At 37.0% G+C, this 21,636-nt stretch overlaps 1 protein-coding gene across 1 annotated transcript in view; it reads left to right on the top strand.

Annotated features, from left to right (window-relative positions):
- Positions 1–21,636, top strand: part of lrpprc (leucine-rich pentatricopeptide repeat containing) — a 64,963-nt gene that overhangs the window by 38,334 nt on the left and 4,993 nt on the right. The window contains exons 26-36 of the mRNA XM_048204599.1: positions 4,548–4,616; positions 4,705–4,795; positions 4,875–5,017; positions 5,258–5,423; positions 6,820–6,946; positions 11,155–11,243; positions 11,368–11,569; positions 15,799–15,929; positions 16,442–16,557; positions 18,998–19,072; positions 19,215–19,299. Coding sequence (XP_048060556.1) covers positions 4,548–4,616; positions 4,705–4,795; positions 4,875–5,017; positions 5,258–5,423; positions 6,820–6,946; positions 11,155–11,243; positions 11,368–11,569; positions 15,799–15,929; positions 16,442–16,557; positions 18,998–19,072; positions 19,215–19,299 — 1,294 coding nt within the window. The remainder of the gene's footprint in view (positions 1–4,547; positions 4,617–4,704; positions 4,796–4,874; positions 5,018–5,257; positions 5,424–6,819; positions 6,947–11,154; positions 11,244–11,367; positions 11,570–15,798; positions 15,930–16,441; positions 16,558–18,997; positions 19,073–19,214; positions 19,300–21,636) is intronic.

The following is a 21,636-nucleotide window of genomic DNA, read 5'->3' as shown; positions in this document are numbered from 1 at the left end:
ACACCCTTTGTGACATGCTGGATCGAAAATAGCCTATGTGAAATAAGTTTTTTTCTAGTCGACTAGTAGTATTTCATTTAAGCCATTATTTGACTAATCACATTTATATTAATTTAATTTCTGAAATACTGGAGAGAATAAACCATAATAATGAGCATTTAATATAGGCTATATAGTACTCAAGCGAACGCATAAAGCTTGCCATAAAGAACCGGAACCGCCAAAAGTAATGATTATGAATGTGACAAAAACAGCAAGGAGACATTTTAATTGTTTATTAATAAACGTTTTCTGAATCAGTGTCGGCTGAAAAGATGAAGTTGACATTGCTGACTCTCATCATTTCCGCATATAGGACGCACCTAGAGAGAGAGAATGCATAATCAGAGTAGCCTATTTCTTTTCGTTTTTAATTATTTCGTTTTCGTTAAAGTGGATATTTCAAGCTTTCTATAGATATTTTTTTTCATGTTTGTGAGGCAAGCAGCCGCTGAGTTTCGGTTCATTTAGCCTAGACGTGCTCCGGTTCACGCGCCAGTGATCGCGCCGGCGCCTCTGTCATGATTATATTTTCTGCTATATTTGCTTCTTATTTATTAAATCCAGGCAATTGGTTGAAGAAACACTGATTAAAATTAAGATAAAATTTTTACAAAACGAAATTCACTTTAAAGAAAGGCTTGTCTGACCCACTCCATTTCTCCCGATATATTGCGCATCTTATGATACATCTTACTCATTCTGTTCACTTTTCATAATCAAATAAATGAATTTAAAACATAACATAGGACTATTTAAACATAAATATGAAACTACGTTTTCTTTAATGGCTACCAACACGTAGTACAGTTTAGATAAATTTCATGTCGTGAGCAAGAGCGGATCATGAGTCGGAACAAGAATAATTTATTTTTAATCTTATATTTAATATTAGGGGATTCCAAATTATTTGATATATTTTATTTTTTTTAAAGTAACGCAATAGTTACTTTCCCTGGTAATTAGTTACTTTTATAATTATGTAACTCTGTTACTAACTCCGTTACTATTTGTGAGAAGTAACTGTAACTAACTTACTTTTTAAAGTAACGTGCCTAACACTGTTCACACATCTCCTCACCCGTTTTTTCAGGAAATATGTTTTATTTTCTGACAAATTTTGCAGTAATAGCAGGAAAATTATGGAATACATTATAATTGGTTTGTAATTTTCAACAAATTCTTCCAATCAAAACATAATCTATGCCCAACACCTAGATAATTTTACCTAGCTGAACCTTTAAAAAGGTTTAATTTTGAAAGGCAAAATTTGTGTACATGTGGTGGAGAAAAAGTAAGCTATAGCGCTCACACTGTCCCGGTCTTTATTGAATGAGAAGAGCATTGGCTCAAAGTACGACTAGCAGCAAAACTTCTCATCTTGTCTCAGTACTGTGAAGTTTTCAGCATGTGTAGATGCCTTTAATTGTCTGGAGAGACTGTGCATCTCTGTTCTCATGTCAGGCATTTCAGCGAACGCTCTGTCCGGGACGTAACTGATTTTGAGACGCTTGACGTGTTTTGAACGCTTCGTCCAGGATGGGTCTTCGGGGATATCTTTAGGCTGTGTTCTGTCTTGTTCTTTCAGAAGACAGCGTCTCGGGAGTCTACACTTCCACTGCGAAACAGCTCTGACAAAGCCATTTAGATGTTCAATTAGCCAACCGCTCTAATACGACGCCACTCAACTCCCTCAGTGCTGCCATGTGGGAGTGCGGCGGAATGTCAGGACTAGTCAAGCCACTTCCTGCTGGTTTATCATGCATACTCTTTGTATGAGGCTGTTTTACCTTTCCGTGTCGTTTTATTTTTCCAACCTCATCTCTGCGTCTGTCTTCCACAAACCCTTAGCTGTGCTAATTCTGTTGTATCATTGTCTGTATGGAAGAAAAATAAGCCTGAGCTTTGGATATTACGTGTCCATCAGTCAGGGGCTTTTAACTAAGAAAATATCCCTTCTCCAGACAATGATCAGAGTGTCCGCAAATCTAAAGCATGCCATTTGGCTCCATTTGTCATATATACACTGGATCATAACAATTCCTCTGGGACATTACTTTAGCCGAAAAGCTATCGATGGTCACCTCAGGATACAGCGATCTCAAGCAGATTTGACTTGCAGCTTTCATTGTTTTGAGAGGTTAATTTAGGATACAAGTTAAAATCCCTCTTAAAGCATTTTTTTTTTTTTTTTGGAAACATGCTAATCCAGTACCGTTCTTATATCATCTTAGGCTGATGTAAAATGAGTTTAAAATCATTCATGTTGCGTGACTCATATAAGGCACAATTTAGATAGCCCTTGTCTTTTTTTTTTTTTTTTTTTTTTTAACTAATATACACAAAAATGCTTGAATATTTAAAGAAAAGTCAGTTTGCACACACTGAAATGTTTTTTCATGTTCTTAGCTGGACTGATTTGTAGTATTGATAGACCGATAGATTGTCTAGGTGAAGTATTTTAATTTGAGTATTATTTAAATACTATTATATTATTTATTAGAATTTTAAATTAGCTTTTATTTTTATATTTTCCATTTTCTTTTTCGTTAGTTTTAGTAGTTTTATGTGCTTTGCCTTTGGACTTGTCCTTTTTAATATTTTTTTTTTTTTATAGCTTTAATTTATTTTAATTTCCATTTTGATTTATTTTAGTACTTCGACTTACATTTTTTTTTTTTTTTTTTTCAGTTTCTAATTTTTAAGTTATAAAATTTTTTCAGCTTTGAGTTACTGAAACTTTTTTTTTTTTAAATGGTTTTAGTTAACAACAATATAACAACCATACAATAACCACTCTGGTATTTTATTCATATTGACGTTGATCTAGAGGCGTCTTTTCCATGCATATCAAAATTTTTGTCTAAGCAGCTGTGACAAGATGTAAAATCTGATTGGTCCAAATGCCAGCTTCATATAAATATTAAACAAAGTTTGTTCTGATTGGCTGCTATTGTACCACATCATGCGGTATTTTACTAGAAAATGATAAGGCACTGTTGGTAATGTATACATTTTTAGCCAATTTGTGCTCAATATAAACTCTTCATTTTGTCCTTTTGGAAAGTTTTGATTTAATTTAAATAAATTGAGTAAATATTGTAAATCATTTAAACTGTAGGGTCCTAGTCTAGATCTTCTCTTGATATTTGCCGTCAGTCACTGAAAACAAAGCCCTCAGCGATATCTTTATACACCTGGTAGCTACAATAGTTTTATACCTCTGAAGTTCCTCCACTATAAACTCTCTAAAAGTTAGTGTTTAATGGTGGCTCGTTGAGCATCCTTGTGCTTGACGGGTCAAAAGCCCCTCTCATTCTGTGGAGCGTTTTCCACATGGCCTCTCTTCCATCCAGAGCTGGATAATTAAAAACACTGATATCTAAGTAGCATTAGCAGACACAGAGCTCTACTCCACTCTCTAATAGAAACTTTAAGTGCAGTGATGGAGTGCTGGTCAGGAGATTGTGCTGTCTATAATTGTCAGATTATTAATAATGGTGGTAATTAAGCGAAATGCTGGTTAAGGTTTTGGTGTAATTAAAATGATGGTCACATTGTGTGTGAGTGTTTCTGAGTGTGTGACCTGTGTTTGAGAGAATGATGACATCTTCAGCATGATAATAGGTGTTTTTGCTCAAAGGTCTGAATAAATGGGGAGTTTTTGTTTACTGTAACTTTGTGAAGGCTATAAATATGATACACTTTGATATGTGTGATATTTTTTTTTTTTGGCAAAAAATGTACTTCTGGCTACAGGATGTAGAAAATGATCAGTCTTACTGAGCTAGAAATGACAGAAAATTGTTTAAGAAGCTGATTATTAGCTTGCTTTATTTGCTATTTATATTAATTAAATATGGCTAATATCTTGATTTCCTTTTCTCAAATTGTATAGTTTATATTTAATATATTAGATAATATTTTAGTGTCCATGTGCCTGTGTTGTGTAAAGAATATATTTCACTGCAGTACGTCATCTGTCACTGTATGTCTTTACATGTTTATGTTGCTTCAGACTCCAGATTTTCTTAATCATCTGACCTAGATGTTCTTTTGGGTATTGGCTGTGCAATAAGAGAGAGAAAGTGTGTGTGTGTGTTTGGGTCAAATTGATGTGAGTGTGTGTTGATTTGCTCTCCTATATAGGAAGATTGTAGGGTGGGGGTGCTCATCATCCTGGATTTACTTAAGGGAAGATTTGCCCCACGGGGCTTTATGCATCAGGCCCAGGGGCCGCTCCTGCAAAGAAAAAAAAAAAAGACTATGACTGTGTAGCGGTTTAATTTTGGTCTTATTTGCTAAGCAGATTAGGCTTGAGGAAGGCTGGAGAGATTTTGAACTTAGCCTGGAGGCTGATTTGTAGGAGAGTAATTCCGTTTGGATGCTGCTGGTACAATATCCTCCAAGAGGAGAGACAATGCAAATTTAGACATCTGAGAGTGTGTGTGTTTGTGATCTGAGATTGTTTAATTTGAGATCTGATACATTTTTTTTACCATGAGCAGACTCCTGGTCTAAGGGCACGAGCGACCCGTCTGCAGTGGTTTGCAGAAAAATGTATCTCAGCCCAGCAGGTCAGTGTTTCCCTGCCGTTTTCTCTGAGAAACTGATTTGCTATTGATCAATAGAGTGTGTATCACTGTTTGAATCTTTCTTCCCCAGATGGAGCCTCTTCAGAACATGGTAGACATGACGGTCAAGCTGTTTGAGTGTGACAGAGATGACATGTACCACTATTTGCTCCGCCTCTGCAGTAAGTATTGTGTGTTGGACCTGAGATTCCAAAGAGTGGATGAGCATTATGATGACACTGTTTTCTTTTTTCTTGTCAGAGGAAACCAATGACTGGCGTAAGGCTGAGGCAACCTGGATGAAAATGCAAGAGGAGAATTTGGCTCCAAGAGAAAGAACACTGCGTTTGCTTGCTGATATCCTCAAAAACAATAACCAGGAGGTGCCGTTTGAGGTGCCTGAGGTAAAAGAACACACTCAATGCCCAATGTAAAATCTGAGTCCTGAAAAAAAAAAGCAGTTAAAAAGCCAGTGCCCTACAGTGTTTGGACCTTTTTCTTTGGTCAGATACATTCAGCTCTTATTATCCTGTTTCCCTGATAATTACTGTAGGGGGTGGAAACCTTGACTAAATTAAACTTGAATTAATATCCAGAATTAAGGGAAGCATTATGGTGTATTGATATGGCTGTTTTATGTGTAGGTGTGGTTTGAGGAGGTTAAAGGTCATCCTGAGACATTCTTAGAGGAAGAATCTGGACTCACGGCTTCTCCTCCAAAAAGGGTCACTGCTTCACCCTCTAAAGAGGCCACAGTTGAGGACTACAAACTCAAAGTACTGTCTCTTTGCAAGAGGGGCAAAGTTCAAGGTTTGTTCTTTATAGCTATACTTTGTAACTTTTTTGTTCAAAATTAACATTTTAAATAATGAGTGAGTACATCATAAAACCATCTTCCAAAATCTTTTTACGTCATATTCGTAAGTAAAGGAAAGAAGGGCAGGCTATTTTATTTTATTTTATTTTATTTTATTTTATTTTATTTTATTTTATTTTATTTTATTTTATTTTATTTTATTTTATTTTATTTTATTTTTTATTTTTTATTTTTTTTATTTTTTATTTTATTTTATTTTATTTTTTTATTTTTTATTTTTTATTTATTTATTTATTTATTTATTTTTTATTTTTATTTTTTTATATGCAAAGAAGGTGTTGTACCTTGAAGCCACAACAAATGAACCTTGAGCCGAAAACAGTTTGCGAGCAAAAAGGGAAAGCAACAGTACAGTAATAAAACACAAATCAACTTAGTTTGTATTGCATCATATTTGCTGTGCATTGACTGTTCACAAAACTGTTTATTTTGGTAACAATACCTGTCTCTAAACAGGTAATTGCTTTGGTCTGTTTGCCTGTAAATTGCCTTGCCAAGTTATAATAGTTTCCACTGTTTTACTTTATCTGATATGTATGGAAGCTTGTTTCCGCCACTGAATTAAAAAAAAAAAAAAAAAAAGTGATTGCACCTTTTTATTTCACAGTTCTTACTTTTTTTTTCTGAGAATTGTGATATAAACTCGCAATTGCAAGTTATAAAGTCCGAATTGCAAGATATAAACTCACAATTCTGTGAAATAAACTCGTAATTCTAAGATCTAAACTCTCGTTTCTCAGAAATAGTCGCAATTCTGAGAAATAATCTTGCAATTTTCCATTTTTTTTCTCAGAATTACAAGATCTAAACTAGCTGTTCTGAGTTATGAATTCAGAATTGCAAGATATAAACTCACAATTTGCAAGAAAATGTCAGAATTTAGTTTTTCTCTCAGAATTGGATTTTATCCTGACTTTTTTGCCAATTTATTTTTTTCGCAATTCTGACTTTATAACTCGCAATTGTTTATTTCTGAGAAAAAAAGTCAGAATTGCTAGATGTGAACTCGCAATTGTGAGCAAAATAATAAAAAAAGATAATATCTGAAGAATATCCATCTCTCTTTCATTATTTGAGGGGGTATAACAATAAAAATATATTCATATAATAAAATATAATATTGCTTAGATTGTCAAGTTAGATTTATTTATAGAGTGCTTTATACAATACAAATTGCTACAGAGTAGCTTTACAGTAAAATTCCATCTCAATTCATTTTCTTAGGAATTGAAGCTGAATGTTGTTTTAAAGGATGCTTATATGCTTTATTATCTCTAGTGATCTGATGTTGTAGGGTAGATTATATGTATTCTTGTTTCTGATCCTTAGAGGCCTATGCCATCCTGAAGGAAGCAGATAGCAGGAGAATCGTGCTCGGCCCTGCTGCATATGATACCCTCATCAAAGCCCTCCTGGCCAAAGGTGACATAGAGGATGCCATCGCTGTCAAGAACATGTAAGTCTGTCTATGGGGGTCGCATCGCATCCAATATCTTTAAATTTGCATGGCAAAGATGTTCAAATTGCAGGTTGCAAAATTACAGGTTTTAAGGTCACAGACCCTAGCCATTGTACCCGTTTTTGCAGAATAAGAAAATCTTCTTGAGTTGAAACGGATGAATAATGATGATAAGCTCCTTCTAGTCAAACACACACATATATAGCATATAGCAGTCTTATCGTTTAAGCCCTTTCAACGTTACCAGATTATCTCTGAGTTCTCAGAAAAGCTTGTCAAGATGCAAAAATGACAGTCCTTTGCCGATTTGTAATAGATCTTTGTGTTGTATTAGTGTTTGCGCTGGTGATCTTATAAATTATCCGTAAAGCTCTGAAGGTTTACTGGGTCGCATTATACATCTGATGGTATATCCTCATTAAAGAAATCCATCGCCCCTATAATCTTGTGCGTGCTTTCAAGAAGCATTCAGAAACATCTTTGTACCAGGCTATGCACACCATAGCCATTGCAGTGGGTGTTGACTGACCCTATTCATGAACTTGTATTGCATGTACATAACATTATCTCACACTATATTACACTATAGCATTTGATGTTGCAAAAGTACTTCAAACCTCAATAAAAATACTGGTCTTGGCAAGTATTCATGTAAACACAGTGAGTTATGTTTTAAGTGAACGTAAACAGTGAGAAAGAAAGCACGTGTAACAGAATAATGGATCCGTGTGTAAGATCTTAAAGTGACAGCAGCCTAACATACAGGTGCTGGTCATATAACTAGAATATCATCAAAAAGTTGATTTATTTCACTAATTCCATTCAAAAAGTGAAACTTGTATATTATATTCATTCATTACACACAGACTGATATATTTCAAATGTTTTTCTTTTAATTTTGATGATTATAACTGACAACTAAGGAAAATCCCAAAATTAGAATATTACTTAATACAAAGAAAGGATTTTTAGAAATCTTGGCCAACTGAAAAGTATGAACATGAAAAGTATGAGCATGTACTGTACTCAATACTTAGTTGGGGCTCATTTTGCCTGAATTACTGCAGCAATGCGGCGTGGCATGGAGTCGATCAGTCTGTGGCACTGCTCAGGTGTTATGAGAGCCCAGGTTGTTCTGATAGTGGCCTTCAGCTCTTCTGCATTGTTGGGTCTGGCATATCGCATCTTCCTCTTCACAATAGGGTACTGGTAGCTTTGGCACTGTGTGCAGGTGCCAAGTACTGTTGGAAAATGAAATCTGCATCTCCATAAAGTTGGTCAGCAGCAGGAAGCATGTAGTGCTCTAAAACTTCCTGGTATACGGCTACGTTGACCTGGGACCTCAGAAAACACAGTGGACCAACACCAGCAGATGACATGGCACCCCAAACCATCACTGACTGTGGAAACTTTACACTGGACCTCAAGCAACGTGGATTGTGTGCCTCTCCTCTCTTCCTCCAGACTCTGGGACCCTGATTTCCAAAGGAAATGCAAAATTTACTTTCATCAGAGAACATAACTTTGGACCACTCGGCAGCAGTCCAGTCCTTTTTGTCTTTAGCCCAGGCAAGACGCTTCTGACGCTGTCAGTTGTTCAAGAGTGGCTTGACACAAGGAATGCGACAGCTGAAACCCATGTCTTGCATACGTCTGTGCGTAGTGGTTCTTGAAGCACTGACTCCAGCTGCAGTCCACTCTTTGTGAATCTCCCCCACATTTTTGAATGGGTTTTGTTTCACAATCCTCTCCAGGGTGAGGTTATCCCTATTGCTTGTACACTTTTTTTCTACCACATCTTTTCCTTCCCTTCGCCTCTCTATTAATGTGCTTGGACACAGAGCTCTGTGAACAGCCAGCCTTTTTTGCAATGACCTTTTGTGTCATGCCCTCCTTGTGCAAGGTGTCAATGGTCGTCTTTTGGACAACTGTCAAGTCAGCAGTCTTCCCCATGATTGTGTAGCCTACAGAACTGGACTGAGAGACCATTTAAAGGCCTTTGCAGGTGTTTTGAGTTAATTAGCTGATTAGAGTGTAGCACCAGGTGTCTTCAATATTGAACCTTTTTATAATATATTTTAATTTTCTGAGATACTGAATTTGGGATTTTCCTTAGTTGTCAGTTATAATCATCAAAATTAAAAGAAATAAACATTTGAAATATATCAGTCTAGGGCTGGACGATTAATCGAAAAGTAATCGAAACCGAAATTCAGAACCTCTAACGGACGTAATTTTCCCATGTCGGTTATTTCGGTTTTTTAGTCCTGTTAATACTTCCCCCTTAAAAACATAACTGCGTGTGTAGCCACGTGACTCCGCCCAGTCCAGTCAGTGGCATAAAAGCTAAACACGGAGGTGAACGCCGGTTCAACACATAGTGATGGCGGTGAGCCTTGCGTCTTGACTAAACTTTGTCAGTTGTATTTGTTTTATGGTTTGGACATTCAAGCGATTAGACGATCGGATGTGTATTATTATATCGAGCTACCGCGCTCGCATAGCTATATACATATATCTATGCCGCGCTCGCGCAGCTGCATGTGGCACGAACACTCATACAAACAGCTGCGCAAAACGTGAAGATCGCGCGCACACAGAGGAACGCAGAAACTTGTTGTCAGCGCTGTCCTGTGATTTATCACTAAAATAGCTTAGAAACTCAAAAGTTATAGCATCTATTTTTTCTACTTTTGAAGGAACTATTTACAACCCACAGCTTCACAATTAATAGAGAGATGGTATGACTAATTCACACACGCAATCACTACTGGTACTGTGCTAATTTATCTTTATCTGATTTACAACGAGCAGAAACCTGTAAGAAATGTTACAAACCATAGATAAAATAACTGCTGATAGTGAGCTATGATGTCAGATCACTCTTTCAACAGGAAAAAAAATATCCCACCTTAATAGTCAATCATAGGCTATTTACAGTACAAACCTTGTCAGTGAACTATGAGGGCAAAAAAATCAGAAATAAAATAATCGTTCAATAATCGTAATCGAGGTAAAATGTTCAATTTTTGATTTTAGGCCATAGTCGTCCAGCCCTATATCAGTCTGTGTGTAATGAATGAATATAATATACAAGTTTCACTTTTTGAATGGAATTAGTGAAATAAATCAACTTTTTGATGATATTTTAATTATATGACCAGCACCTGTACCTGCTGCCAAATTATGAGATAATATTAAAAATATCTGTATATCAGTTTTTCCCCATGGTATCGGAAATAAAAATTGTGGACTATGAAAATGCTGAGTGGCTAGTAACTTTGGAAAACCACTAGCCATAGTTTTTGGTGAGCAAAAAAGTTAATGTCAAGCCCTGCATATAAACATCCAGTCAGTAAATTCTGCTGTTTCAAATCCTAGTGAGCTTCATTGCTGTCCATAGACAAGCTGCTTTCATAGGCACCATCTTAACTAAAATGAGAATTCATAAGTGACATAGTTGGAACATTTTTGAAATATGACTTTTCTGTTTTAATATATTTTAAAATGTGAAAAATTCAAAGCTGAATGTTCAGCAGCCATCACTTCATTACTCCAGTCTTTAATGTCACATGATCCTTCAAAAATCATATGTAGTGTGTTTATTGCTTAGAAGGTGTGCATATGTGTGTGGTGGACTCCAAGCAGATGTTTGGCAGGACATTGGTCTTGGCCTAGCGGGGTGCTTTAAGGACAGATTAAGGGGATTTGGAATGGAGCAGAGAAGCGAGGGATGGGATTGTCCAGCACTTAAGAGGACTAGACGAGAGTAAGGAGAAGGACACAAGGATTTTCTTAGGATTGATAAGAGTAACTCTGACTATGGTCGCTGGGCCAATCTGCTGTGTGAGCGGCTGTTGGCCGGTCGCCGTGGAGATAAGGAGCGGCGGCTGATGCTCAATTGGACGGCTGGATTAATCTGGCCAGTGAGGGTAATAAAAAAAGAAGACTTTGATTGAGGTTTAAGTGACGGAGGAGGGGAACATGAACGGGGAGAGTGGATCGAGATTTGTTGGATTTGTTCAGTCTCACACACTTGCATGCACACAATTTTAGGCTGACCAGTGAAGAAATGGCTCTCAGCGTCAACATGCATAAAACAACATTATGTATTATTCATAAATACAGCTGATTCTACAAAACACTTAGCTATTTCACAAATTACAGTTGTTCAACCAGTACCCATCTTCCTTTTGTCTTCTCAGTGCCGCTGATCATATTCCTAGGTTCAGTTTAAGTGACATTGCCAACAACCTACTCATCATCTCTCAAGTGAAGAGATGCCAGATGAAAGGTGAGTACAAAAGTTGATTTGTTCTCTCAGTTCAGCAATTCGTGATGAATACTGTGGATTGTCTAGGTTTTTTCCTGGGCTTTGTTTTATTAAACCTGACCACATGATCTGTCCCTGCTCACAGATGCCATGGAGATTTTTAAGGGCATGTTACAGGCTGACCAGGTGCCCAGTCAGTTGGCCATCACTCGACTGGTTCAGGGTCTCGCTAGTGAGGGAAACACACAGGACATCCAGGGAGTGGAGGCCTTGGTGAAGACTTTAGGCTCCGTCAAGCTGTCCAGCATGTTATTTGTCAACAATACTGCTCTCGCTCATATTAAAAAGTAAGTTTTTTTTTTGTTTGTTTGTTTTGTTTTGCTAAGACAAGCATCACTATTATTGATCATAAAGGTGTTTAGAAGTTACCTCAAGGGATCACAACTTGTTCTTCACTGTTTGTAATCTGGACGTGAATGGAATACCTCACATGGTGCAGCTTGTTGATGAAAAATATTGCTATTATTTATTTTTTTGAGCAATCTATTTTTCAATTTATGTTTGATAGTGAATAAAACTGTTGAAATATTCATAATCTTTAAAGGGTTCGTTCACCCAAAAACGAAAATCCTGTCATTAATTACTCACTCTCATGTCGTTCTACACCCGTAAGACCTTTGTTCATCTTCAGAACACAAATTAAGATATTTTTGATTAAATTCGATGGCTCAGTGAGGCCTCCATTGCCAGCAAGATAATTAACACTTTCAGATGCCCAGAAAGGTACTAAAAACATATTTAAGGGTGCATTCACACTTGGCATGTTTGGTTCGATTAAAACGAACCCTGGTGCGATTGCTGTTAGTGCGGTTCATTTGAGCGTGTGTGAACGCTGCCATCCGAACCCTGGTGCGCACCAAACAAAGGGACCGAGACCGCTGAAAAGATGGGTCTCGGTCCGCTCAAAGAACTCTGGTGCGGTTCGAATGATATATGAACACAACATAGACCAAAGACATGTAAACGAACCAAAAACAGGAAGATGAGACCCTAAAAAGGACAGAATCCTCATGCATATCGGTTTTTCTCGTCATAGTCGCGAGTTTGCCCATCACAGGCATCAGACGCGTGTCTCCACGTGACGGCTGAATTCCCGCCGCTGTTTTGACTGCTTTACACATTTTATAAGCTCTTCACGAGTTCCCAGCTGGCCAAAATACCATCCCATGCAGGCTACGCACACACAACGACCGCGTTTACCTCAGCACACAGCATTGTTTGGTAAGTTCCGTCTCAAAATAGGCAATACGTCATAAAATCTGACCAATCAGGTTATGAATATATCCCTATGCCTTTAGTTTCGGCATCTTTTGGTTCGGTGATAAAATTGCCAGTCTGAACGCTAATCGGACTAGGACTAAATGTTTTTTTTTTCTTTTTTGGTCTGGACCAAATGAACCAAACAAACCCAACTACAAGTGTGAACGCACCCTAAAACAGTTCATGTGAGTACAGTGGTTCAACCTTAATATTATGAAGCGACGAGAATACTTTTTGTGCACCAAAAAAACTAAATAATGACTTTTCAACAATATCTAGTGATGGCTGATTTCAAAACACTGCTTCGAAGCTTTACGAATCTTTTGTTTCGAATCAGTGGTTTGGTTCGGGTATGTAACTGCCAAAGTCACGAAGGTCTTACGGGTGTAGAATGACATGAGGGTGAGTAATAAATTACATAAATTCCATTTTTGGGTGAACTAACCCTTCAAGGCCCGTTCACACCAAGAATGATAACCATAAAGATATTGTTCTAAATATAAAAGAATAGCAGAGTCCACACCACAACCATAGTGATGACAGCACAGAGAAACAATATCGTTGGAATCACTTTCAGAATGATTTTTTCCAGCTGATGATTAATACAAATATTGACAACCAATCAGAATCCATTCTGCTTCAAAGAGCTTGAGTATTTAAAATGGCAGATGACAAAATTACAGCACACTTAGAAGAAACAGAATGATGTTGTGCATTAGTTTTATCGTTATAGTTATCGTTCTTTGTGTGAACAGGCTTTTACTCTACAGTTCAAAAGTGTGGAGTCTGTAAAAAATGTTTTAATGTTTTGGAAAGAAGTCTCTTATGCTCACCAAGGCTGCATTTATTCAACCAAAAATACAGTAAAAACTGTAATATTTTGAAATATTATTGTAATATAAAATACCATAGAAAAGCAAAAAAATATCTGGGAGGTTTTAAATTCAGGCTGATTTTCACAGAAAGCACATGCAAATGAACAAAATCTTTAAAAGACATGGACAGTTTTCAAGGTACCAAAAATTTTAGGCCAGTAATTAGAAACAGCTTGACAAGTCAATTGAAAAACCATTGCAATTCATTGGTCAAAAGGTGTTGGAACCCTGTAAATTGGGACATGAACCATAATGACCAGAATATCAATAGACACTTGTGGAGGCAACCACCTACAACACCCTGTCATCACAGCAGCAATTCCATGCACCAAAATCTATATGTAGCTACAAGACTCAAAGATCTTCTTATTTGTTGGCTTGGTTATTAAAGCAAGGCTTACAGTACTTGAGATGAGCATTCGTTCAGATGTTTTTAAACTGGATGCACAGTAAAACTAAATGCAGCAAAAACTGGCACCACATACCTTGCAGCTGGAGGAACACAGATGACATAGAGGTTAACACTGTGATTGACTATGACAAAAACTTGATTGCATTGTATTGTTATCTGAGAAACTTTGAACTACATGCTCAGTGTTTCTAACAAAGGGAGCACTAGCAGACTGTCTGGCGGGTGAGATTAGATTCTACCCGCACAAACTTTTCTTAGTTATTTTTGCGAAAACAAATGCATGAAAAGAACAATGAAGCACCCTTGTTTCTGTAAATACCATGAAATGTGACCTTTTAGTGGTTTGACCTTGACTAAATTGGTGTCATCAAAGGTTTGTTGTGTAACAAAGGACCGCCCGCTCATATGGCCTTTTCTTCCACCTCAATTTCATCTTCCTGTTCTTTCATCTTACCTTTCCTCCATCCTCTTCACCCCTCTTCCCCCATTATTATTAAAGGCTCAAATCTGCTGTGATGGCTATGACTGTGTAGTCTGAATAATTCACAATGGGCCATACTAATGTGGTGCCCGGCTTCCGGAGCCCCTATCTTGCCTTTTAACCAGTCAGCTTGGCTCAGCTGCATACAGCACACGTGTCACTGTTGCTTATGTCCGCCCGGGGGTCAGAGTTCACCCCGACAGGATGAAGCTGGGTGAACTGGGAAGCTGCCCAATCAGCCGTGAGGAACGCTTAGCTCTTCCGCTGTCCTACAATGTCTCAAGACTTTGGGAATGGCGAAGAATGACAATCGATGGCTGGGCTGGGAATATTAATGTGGCCAATGAAAGTTTTATGCACTTACAGTTCTGTAAATGAAAGTTGGGGGATGGAGGGGAGGCAGAAATGGAATGAAAATTTTCCCATGGCTTGCTTTTTTCTGCCTGCCTTTTAGTTTGAACTGTAAAAGTATGTTTTCTTGTTCATTCAAGAAGAATAATCCTAAAACTAGTTGAGTATGAATTAAATACTTGGAGTTAGGACCAAAGGTATATATTTAAACAGTTTCTGTGGGGGATTGAAGACTCATTAAGTGAATTTTGTGAAAATTAGGGCCTTAAATTGCATTAAAAAGCATTCAATTTTATTCCTACATTAAAATTTTTTGAATAGTTTTGACCAAAAATTTTAATATACTTATTATACGTATATTTATATACTTGTTTTGAATATAGCCCTTATAATTAATACCTATGATTTGCTGTCACAAAATATGTATATTGGTGTGATGGACATGTGGATCCAGTTTAGTAATTGCCTCCGGCCGGTTCACTCCAACAAAAGTGGCTGGAAGATGATGAATTTATGACATGGTTGCCGCCCATTGGTGGTCAACATGGAGATGCTCTTTGCAGTGTTCATAAAGTATTTAAAGGGTTAGTTCACCCAAAAATGAAAATTCTGTCATTTATTACTTACCCTCATGCCGTTCCACACCTGTAAGACCTTCGTTAATCTTCGGAACACAAATTAAGATATTTTAGTTGAAATCCGATGGCTCAGTGAGGCCTCCATAGGGAGCAATGACATTTCCTCTCTCAAGATCCATAAAGGTACTAAAAACATATTTAAATCAGTTCATGTGAGGTACAGTGGTTCAATATTAATATTATAAAGTGACGAGAATATTTTTGGTGCGCCAAAAAAAACAAAATAACGACTTATATAGTGATGGCCGATTTCAAAACACTGCTTCAGGAAGCATCGGAGCACAAATCAATCAGTGTACTAACCCTTTAAGCTATGTAACCCTAAGCTATTTAAGCTACTAACCCTTTAAGCTAAATCTCACATGCAGTATCTGTGGTTATATATATATAATAATATATATATATATAATTATTTAATATATAAAGTCCCTAAGAAACCTGATATAAAGAGGTTTGTTTAAATCTCTAACACTATGAACTCTCCTTTTTCCCTCTGCAGTGGGGACATTGACAGTGCGGTGGAGCTGTTGGAGTCCGTTTACACACAGAACACAGAGAATCAGAACACCAGTATTTCTTTTGTCTTCCGCAAAGTTCTAGATGCCAACAATGATGCTGCACTAGATAAATGTGAGACCCACACACCACCTCTTCATCTATATCAGTGGTTCTCAACCAGGGGACCTCAACTTCCAAAAAAGTGTTTATAATTCCTGTTTTAATCTGTCCCATCAACAACAGTTTTTATTGAAGAACATACAGTTCTTCTCAAAATCTCCTATAGTTTTCATTATTTAATTTTTTTTTAAATTTTTTTGACACCCCTAGTTAAAATCATGATATGGAAATTGCAAGCAAGTTTTCTCCCCTATTTTGATACATCCGACTGAAATGACTTGAATGAGAAAAAAATGTGGAGCAGGACCAGTTTTGGTCATTTAGAAATTGATTGGATCACAGAGTGTAGAAAAAGGTTGAGAACTACTGATACACAGTGAGTTATTTGAGTACTTCTGAACTGACTTCTAGCTCTTGTTTGTGAGTTTCTGGTTTGGAGAAACATTAGAGCACCCACTGATGTGTTGTAACATAGTAATCACCGTGTAAGCATGTGATTGATTGACATCTCTCTTTATGTCCAGTGAGTGCCATGGCAGAAAGGCTTTGCAATCACTTTGCCTCCTACAGAGCCGCTACAGACCTCTTCCTGATTTACTTGGACACGGGCAGGACAGAAGAGGCCAAGTTCCTCCAGCAGGTACCGTCTCTCACAAACCAAGATGTGCATGCGGACTCTGTGACCTTGCTAAATTGCTGAATCTAATTTGAGTTGGTATTGAAACTAGCTGACCCTTTTGCTAACCACAATTCCAACTCAAGTGAACGCTGCTCTTTTTGACCTCTTGCTGTCTCATATTTTAATCATTCAGTCGTTTTTACTTGCTTAGATCCTCTTGTACAAGATCTTTCCTCCCTTTTTCAAAAAGCACTTTAGCGAGTTGAGGAACAAAATGGCTGCATTAAGGTACCACTAAACCCAGGAGTGAGTAAAATCCTTTGAGATGTCGAAATAACAGGAAGCTTAGCTCACAGTGTCCCTGAGATGGAATGCTAAATATCAAAAGATGATTTTTTTTTTTTTTTTGTCTTAGATCAGCATATTCGGTTTGGTCTTGTTCGTCGTGATGTAGGTGTTGTGAATCGCATCAGAGAGTAACTCTCAGGAGTGAAGCTGCTGGGCTGCAGTTTTAATTGCTCCGATTGTCGTGAAGGCACTCTGCCCACCTCAGCCTCCGTTCATTTTAATATAGCAGCCTGTTAAAAGCCTCCCAGGCCCCTCGGCTTTTAATTCAGCAGATGCAAGAGAAACGCACAGCCTTCACGATTGGCTTGTAATGTGACCTCATTGTCGCTGAACCCAGAGAAAGCGCAGGGCAGTCCAGCAGTTTCAAAAGACACATACCAACACACACAAGACAGGATGATTCAGACGTTTTCAAAGCATCTCAGACATTTACTGGGTTAAATACAAATTAATCTTTACTATATCAGAGTTTGTGGTGTAATCTTGAGGGCGACAGAAAATTATTTTCAACGAAGGGAAAAATTGTGGTTAGAGTAAAGAGTTTGCAATGGAAGTAAAGGGAGCTAGGCTTAAATGTGGTTGGAGTGTATTTTAATGTTTTGACAAGGCTTAAAAGCATAGTTTATCCAAAAATCACATTCATGTCATTCCAAACCCATAAGATTTTCGTTCATCTTGGAAGCACAAATGAAGATATTTTTAATGAAATCTGAGAGATTTCTGCCCCTCCATTGAAAATCCATTCCAGGAAGAAGTTTCATGTTTTAAAAAGAGGTCATAAAATGAATCCGTATAAATCAAGAGGTTTAATCCAAGTCTTAAATGATGAACAGATTTAATTTGGGCTTTCATTAACATAAAAAGATTGATCCACACACATACAGTACATTGAGCTCAACAAATATGGTAAATGGAAGCTCAAACATGCTCACTTGATGTGTGAGGTTTGTTCTCGTGCATCAAGCAAGTACGGTGAAATTGCTGTTACCCATATTTAAATATCCATTACTGTTACAATGTCTTTATGACCTTTCTGAAGCTTGAAAGCTTTGGTTACATAGAGTTTCAATGGAAGAAAAAAAATCTCTCAAGATTCATAAATATCTTTATTTGTTTGTTTAACTTATGAACAAAAAGTTTTACGGTTTTGGGTGAGTAAATGACAGTTTTAACTTTTTTGTGAACTGTCCCTTTAAACCTTGTTTTAACATATAACTAACTAAAACTATGTAATCCAGTTTCAACTCTTTGGAACAATTGGAAATGGAAAAAATGGACGGACTGGAAATTTTTGAAAACTTTACAGCTCAAATAACACATGCAGCACATTTAAGTGCTTTATAATACAGGCTTCACCATTCTCGTTTGAGACATCGTAAATGCCTATAACATGATTTATAAAATTGCTATTATGCCACAAATGCATGTGACTTGAATAGCAAATAAAAATGTTTAGTTTAGTCCATGTTTGCTTTAAAGGTACCCACAATATCCATAAAAGACCTGATTTCTTCGTACCTGCTAACTTCCTCCTTTGTGACAAAGCTGCTCAAGGTTGTTGAGTCTTCTCAAGACCTACAGTTTCTGTACAGCACAGTTTACCCTTCCAGAATTCACTGTGCCTTCATTTAACTTGTGTTATATTGTCCTGATTAAATAGTGTGAAAATTGCACACCGGCGCTTGAAAGCCCAGGAGCACGCCGATGCAATTCAAAGCCTTTATACGGCTAAGTGTAGATAATTGTACTTTAAATTGGGCAGACACTGTACATTTTAATTTTCATAAAGAAATAAGTGGTTATTTGCCTGACTCCCTTATTAGCTGTATAATTAACCCTCAACTATAGAGCGCTGCACTGAGTGCTAAAGGATGTAATGAAAGATGGATACATTCAAAAACACATACTCCCATCATGCTGTTACACACACCTCCATGCCTTCTTTTAACTGCATGCTGTGTGCATACAGGAAATACAAGCAGTTGTTTTTATACCCAGGGTTATGTTTTGCTCAAGGGCAGATGCAGTGCGTGCATGTAAACACACACCTTATGATATGCGGTAAATGTTCGTGTTGAGAGTTTTTAAGGTCTCTTGTGTTTCTTTGCTTTAGCGCTGTGCGGCTATCAACGAGCAGAAGGACGTAATGTTCACATACATGCTACGAGCAGCTCAGCAGCCGGGACAGGTAAACAAACCCAGTTTGTTCTAGCCTTCATGCTCTAAACGTTCATGAAATGTATGCACATAGTTATTCCACAAAATTAAGCACAATAGCGGTGTCACACAGATTGTGAATAAAGATGCACTCTATTTTCCTTCCTGTATAGGCTGATAAAATCAAGACTCTGACTGAGCTGATTCCTGACTTCACAGAGAAGGAGAATATCTATTCACACCTGATTAAATGTTACAGTAAGACCACCATTTGTATCAAAACTAATTTCCAGTTTGATATCCAGTCACTACTGTTCAAAAGGTTTTTTTTTTTTAAGAACTTGATACTTTCATTAAGCAGGAGCACATTAAATTGATCAAAAATAGCAGTAAACACATTTATAATGTTACATAATATTCAAATAAATGTTCTTTTGAACTTTCTGTTCATCAAAGAGTCCTGAAAAAAAGTTCCTGTTTCCATAAAAATATTTAGTACAACTGTTTTCAGCTGATAAGAAGAAATGTTTCTTGAACAGCAAATCATCATATTAGAATGATTTCTGAAGGATCAGGTGACACTGAAGACTGGAGTAATGATGCAGAAAATGCATCTGTCAACAGAAATAAATTGCATTTTAAAATATTAGAACAGAAAACAGTTGTTCAATTGTAATAATATTTCACAATATTTCTGTTTTTTTTTTTTTTTTTTTTTTTTAATCAATTAAATGCAGCCTTAATAAGAATAAAATCTTGCCGACCCGGTAGTATCTATCTATCTATCTATCTATCTATCTATCTATCTATCTATCTATCTATCTATCTATCTATCTATCTATCTATCGATCGTTCTATCTATCTATCGATCGTTCTATCGTTCTATCTATCGTTCTATCTATCGTTCTATCTATCTATCTATCTATTGTTCTATCTATCTATCTATCGATCGTTCTATCTATCTATCTATCGTTCTATCGTTCTGTCTATCGTTCTATCGTTCTATCTATCGTTCTATCTATCTATCTATCGTTCTATCTATCTATCGTTCTATCTATCGTTCTATCTATCGTTCTATTGTTCTATCTATTGTTCTATCTATCGTTCTATCTATCGTTCTATCTATCTATCTATCATTCTATCTAGCGTTCTATCTATCGGTCTATCTGTCGGTCTATCATTCTATCGTTCTATCTATCGGTCTATCATTCTATCTATCTATCTATCGTTCTATCTATCGTTCTATCTATCGTTCGTTCGTTCTATCTATTGTTCTATCATTCTATCTATCGTTCGTTCGTTCTATCGTTCGTTCGTTCTATCGTTCTATCATTCTATCTATCGTTCGTTCTATCGATCTATGTATGTATGTATGTATGTATGACATTCTTGTACAGATGTCATCTAAATCTGTGGTCACATTAGTGAAATTTAACAGGCAAAGTGGTCTGTTTTCTATAGCGAATGTCAATGTATGAAGCACAGAAGTCATTTTAAATCCAAACAGCTTTCTGTTCGTCAACATGGCAAATCTGTGTGACCAATTTGAACCCGTCGCGAAATAACTGAATTTCGCCTGTGAAAATGAACAAAAGTAAATGTGACCACAACTTAAATGGTTAGTTCACCAAAAAATGAAAATTCTGTCATTAATTACTCACCCTCATGTAGTTCCACACCCGTAAGACCTTCGTTCATCTTCAGAACACAAATTAAGGTATTTTTTATGAAATCTGAGAGGTATATGGCTTGTCCATAGACAGCAAGATAATTAACACTTTCAAGGCCCTGAAAGGTACTAAAGACATCGTTAAAATAGTCCACGTGACTACAGTGGTTCAACCTTCATTTTATGAAGCGACAAGAATACTTTTTGTGCGCAAAATAACAAAACAAATATAACGACTTTATTCAACAGTATCTTCTGTTCTTTGTCATTCTCATACGCCGTTTACATTCAGCGCTTCCAGGTTCTATGTCAGAACGTGACTGTGGACTATTTTAACAATGTCTTTAGCACCTTTCTGGGCCTTGAAAAGTAGTGGTTAAATTGCTGTCTGTGGAGTCAGATGCCTCCCGGATTTCATCAAAAATATCTTAATTTGTGTTCTGAAGATGAACGAAGGTCTTACGGATGTGGAACGACATGAGGGTGAGTAATTAATGACAGAATTTTCATTTTTGGGTGAACTAACCCTTTAAGAAACAGTTAGTGCTATTGTGTCTGTACTCACTTGGAGCAGCACATGTTGTTCTGCCACTGTCATTGAGTAGTGTTTTATTTTTAACATGATCACTGTTAAAAGCTACATGCTTCATCTGGTGGACAATGGCATTAAGTCTGTGCTCATCTCACTGGCCTGTTTGAGTCACCCCACTGTTTTGGCACACAGCAAAGCTAGCCAGTTAATAGTCTACCAATTAAAAATGCAGCAAGCGGAACACATTGACTGACTCACAGGAGGCACGTTCGCTAATACAAACACATGTTCCCTAATGAGGGGCTACTTTAGCCATCCTACCGTGAGAACTTTGACATGTTTCAGTACTTAGAGACCTCTGCAGCATCACTATTTCATGAGGCCTGATATGTGC

The sequence above is a fragment of the Megalobrama amblycephala genome, linkage group LG10, assembly GCF_018812025.1.
Source record: "Megalobrama amblycephala isolate DHTTF-2021 linkage group LG10, ASM1881202v1, whole genome shotgun sequence".
Lineage (NCBI taxonomy): Eukaryota > Metazoa > Chordata > Actinopteri > Cypriniformes > Xenocyprididae > Megalobrama > Megalobrama amblycephala.
The sequence above is the reverse complement of the archived record's forward strand: the minus strand, read 5'-3'. Positions and strand labels throughout refer to the sequence as shown.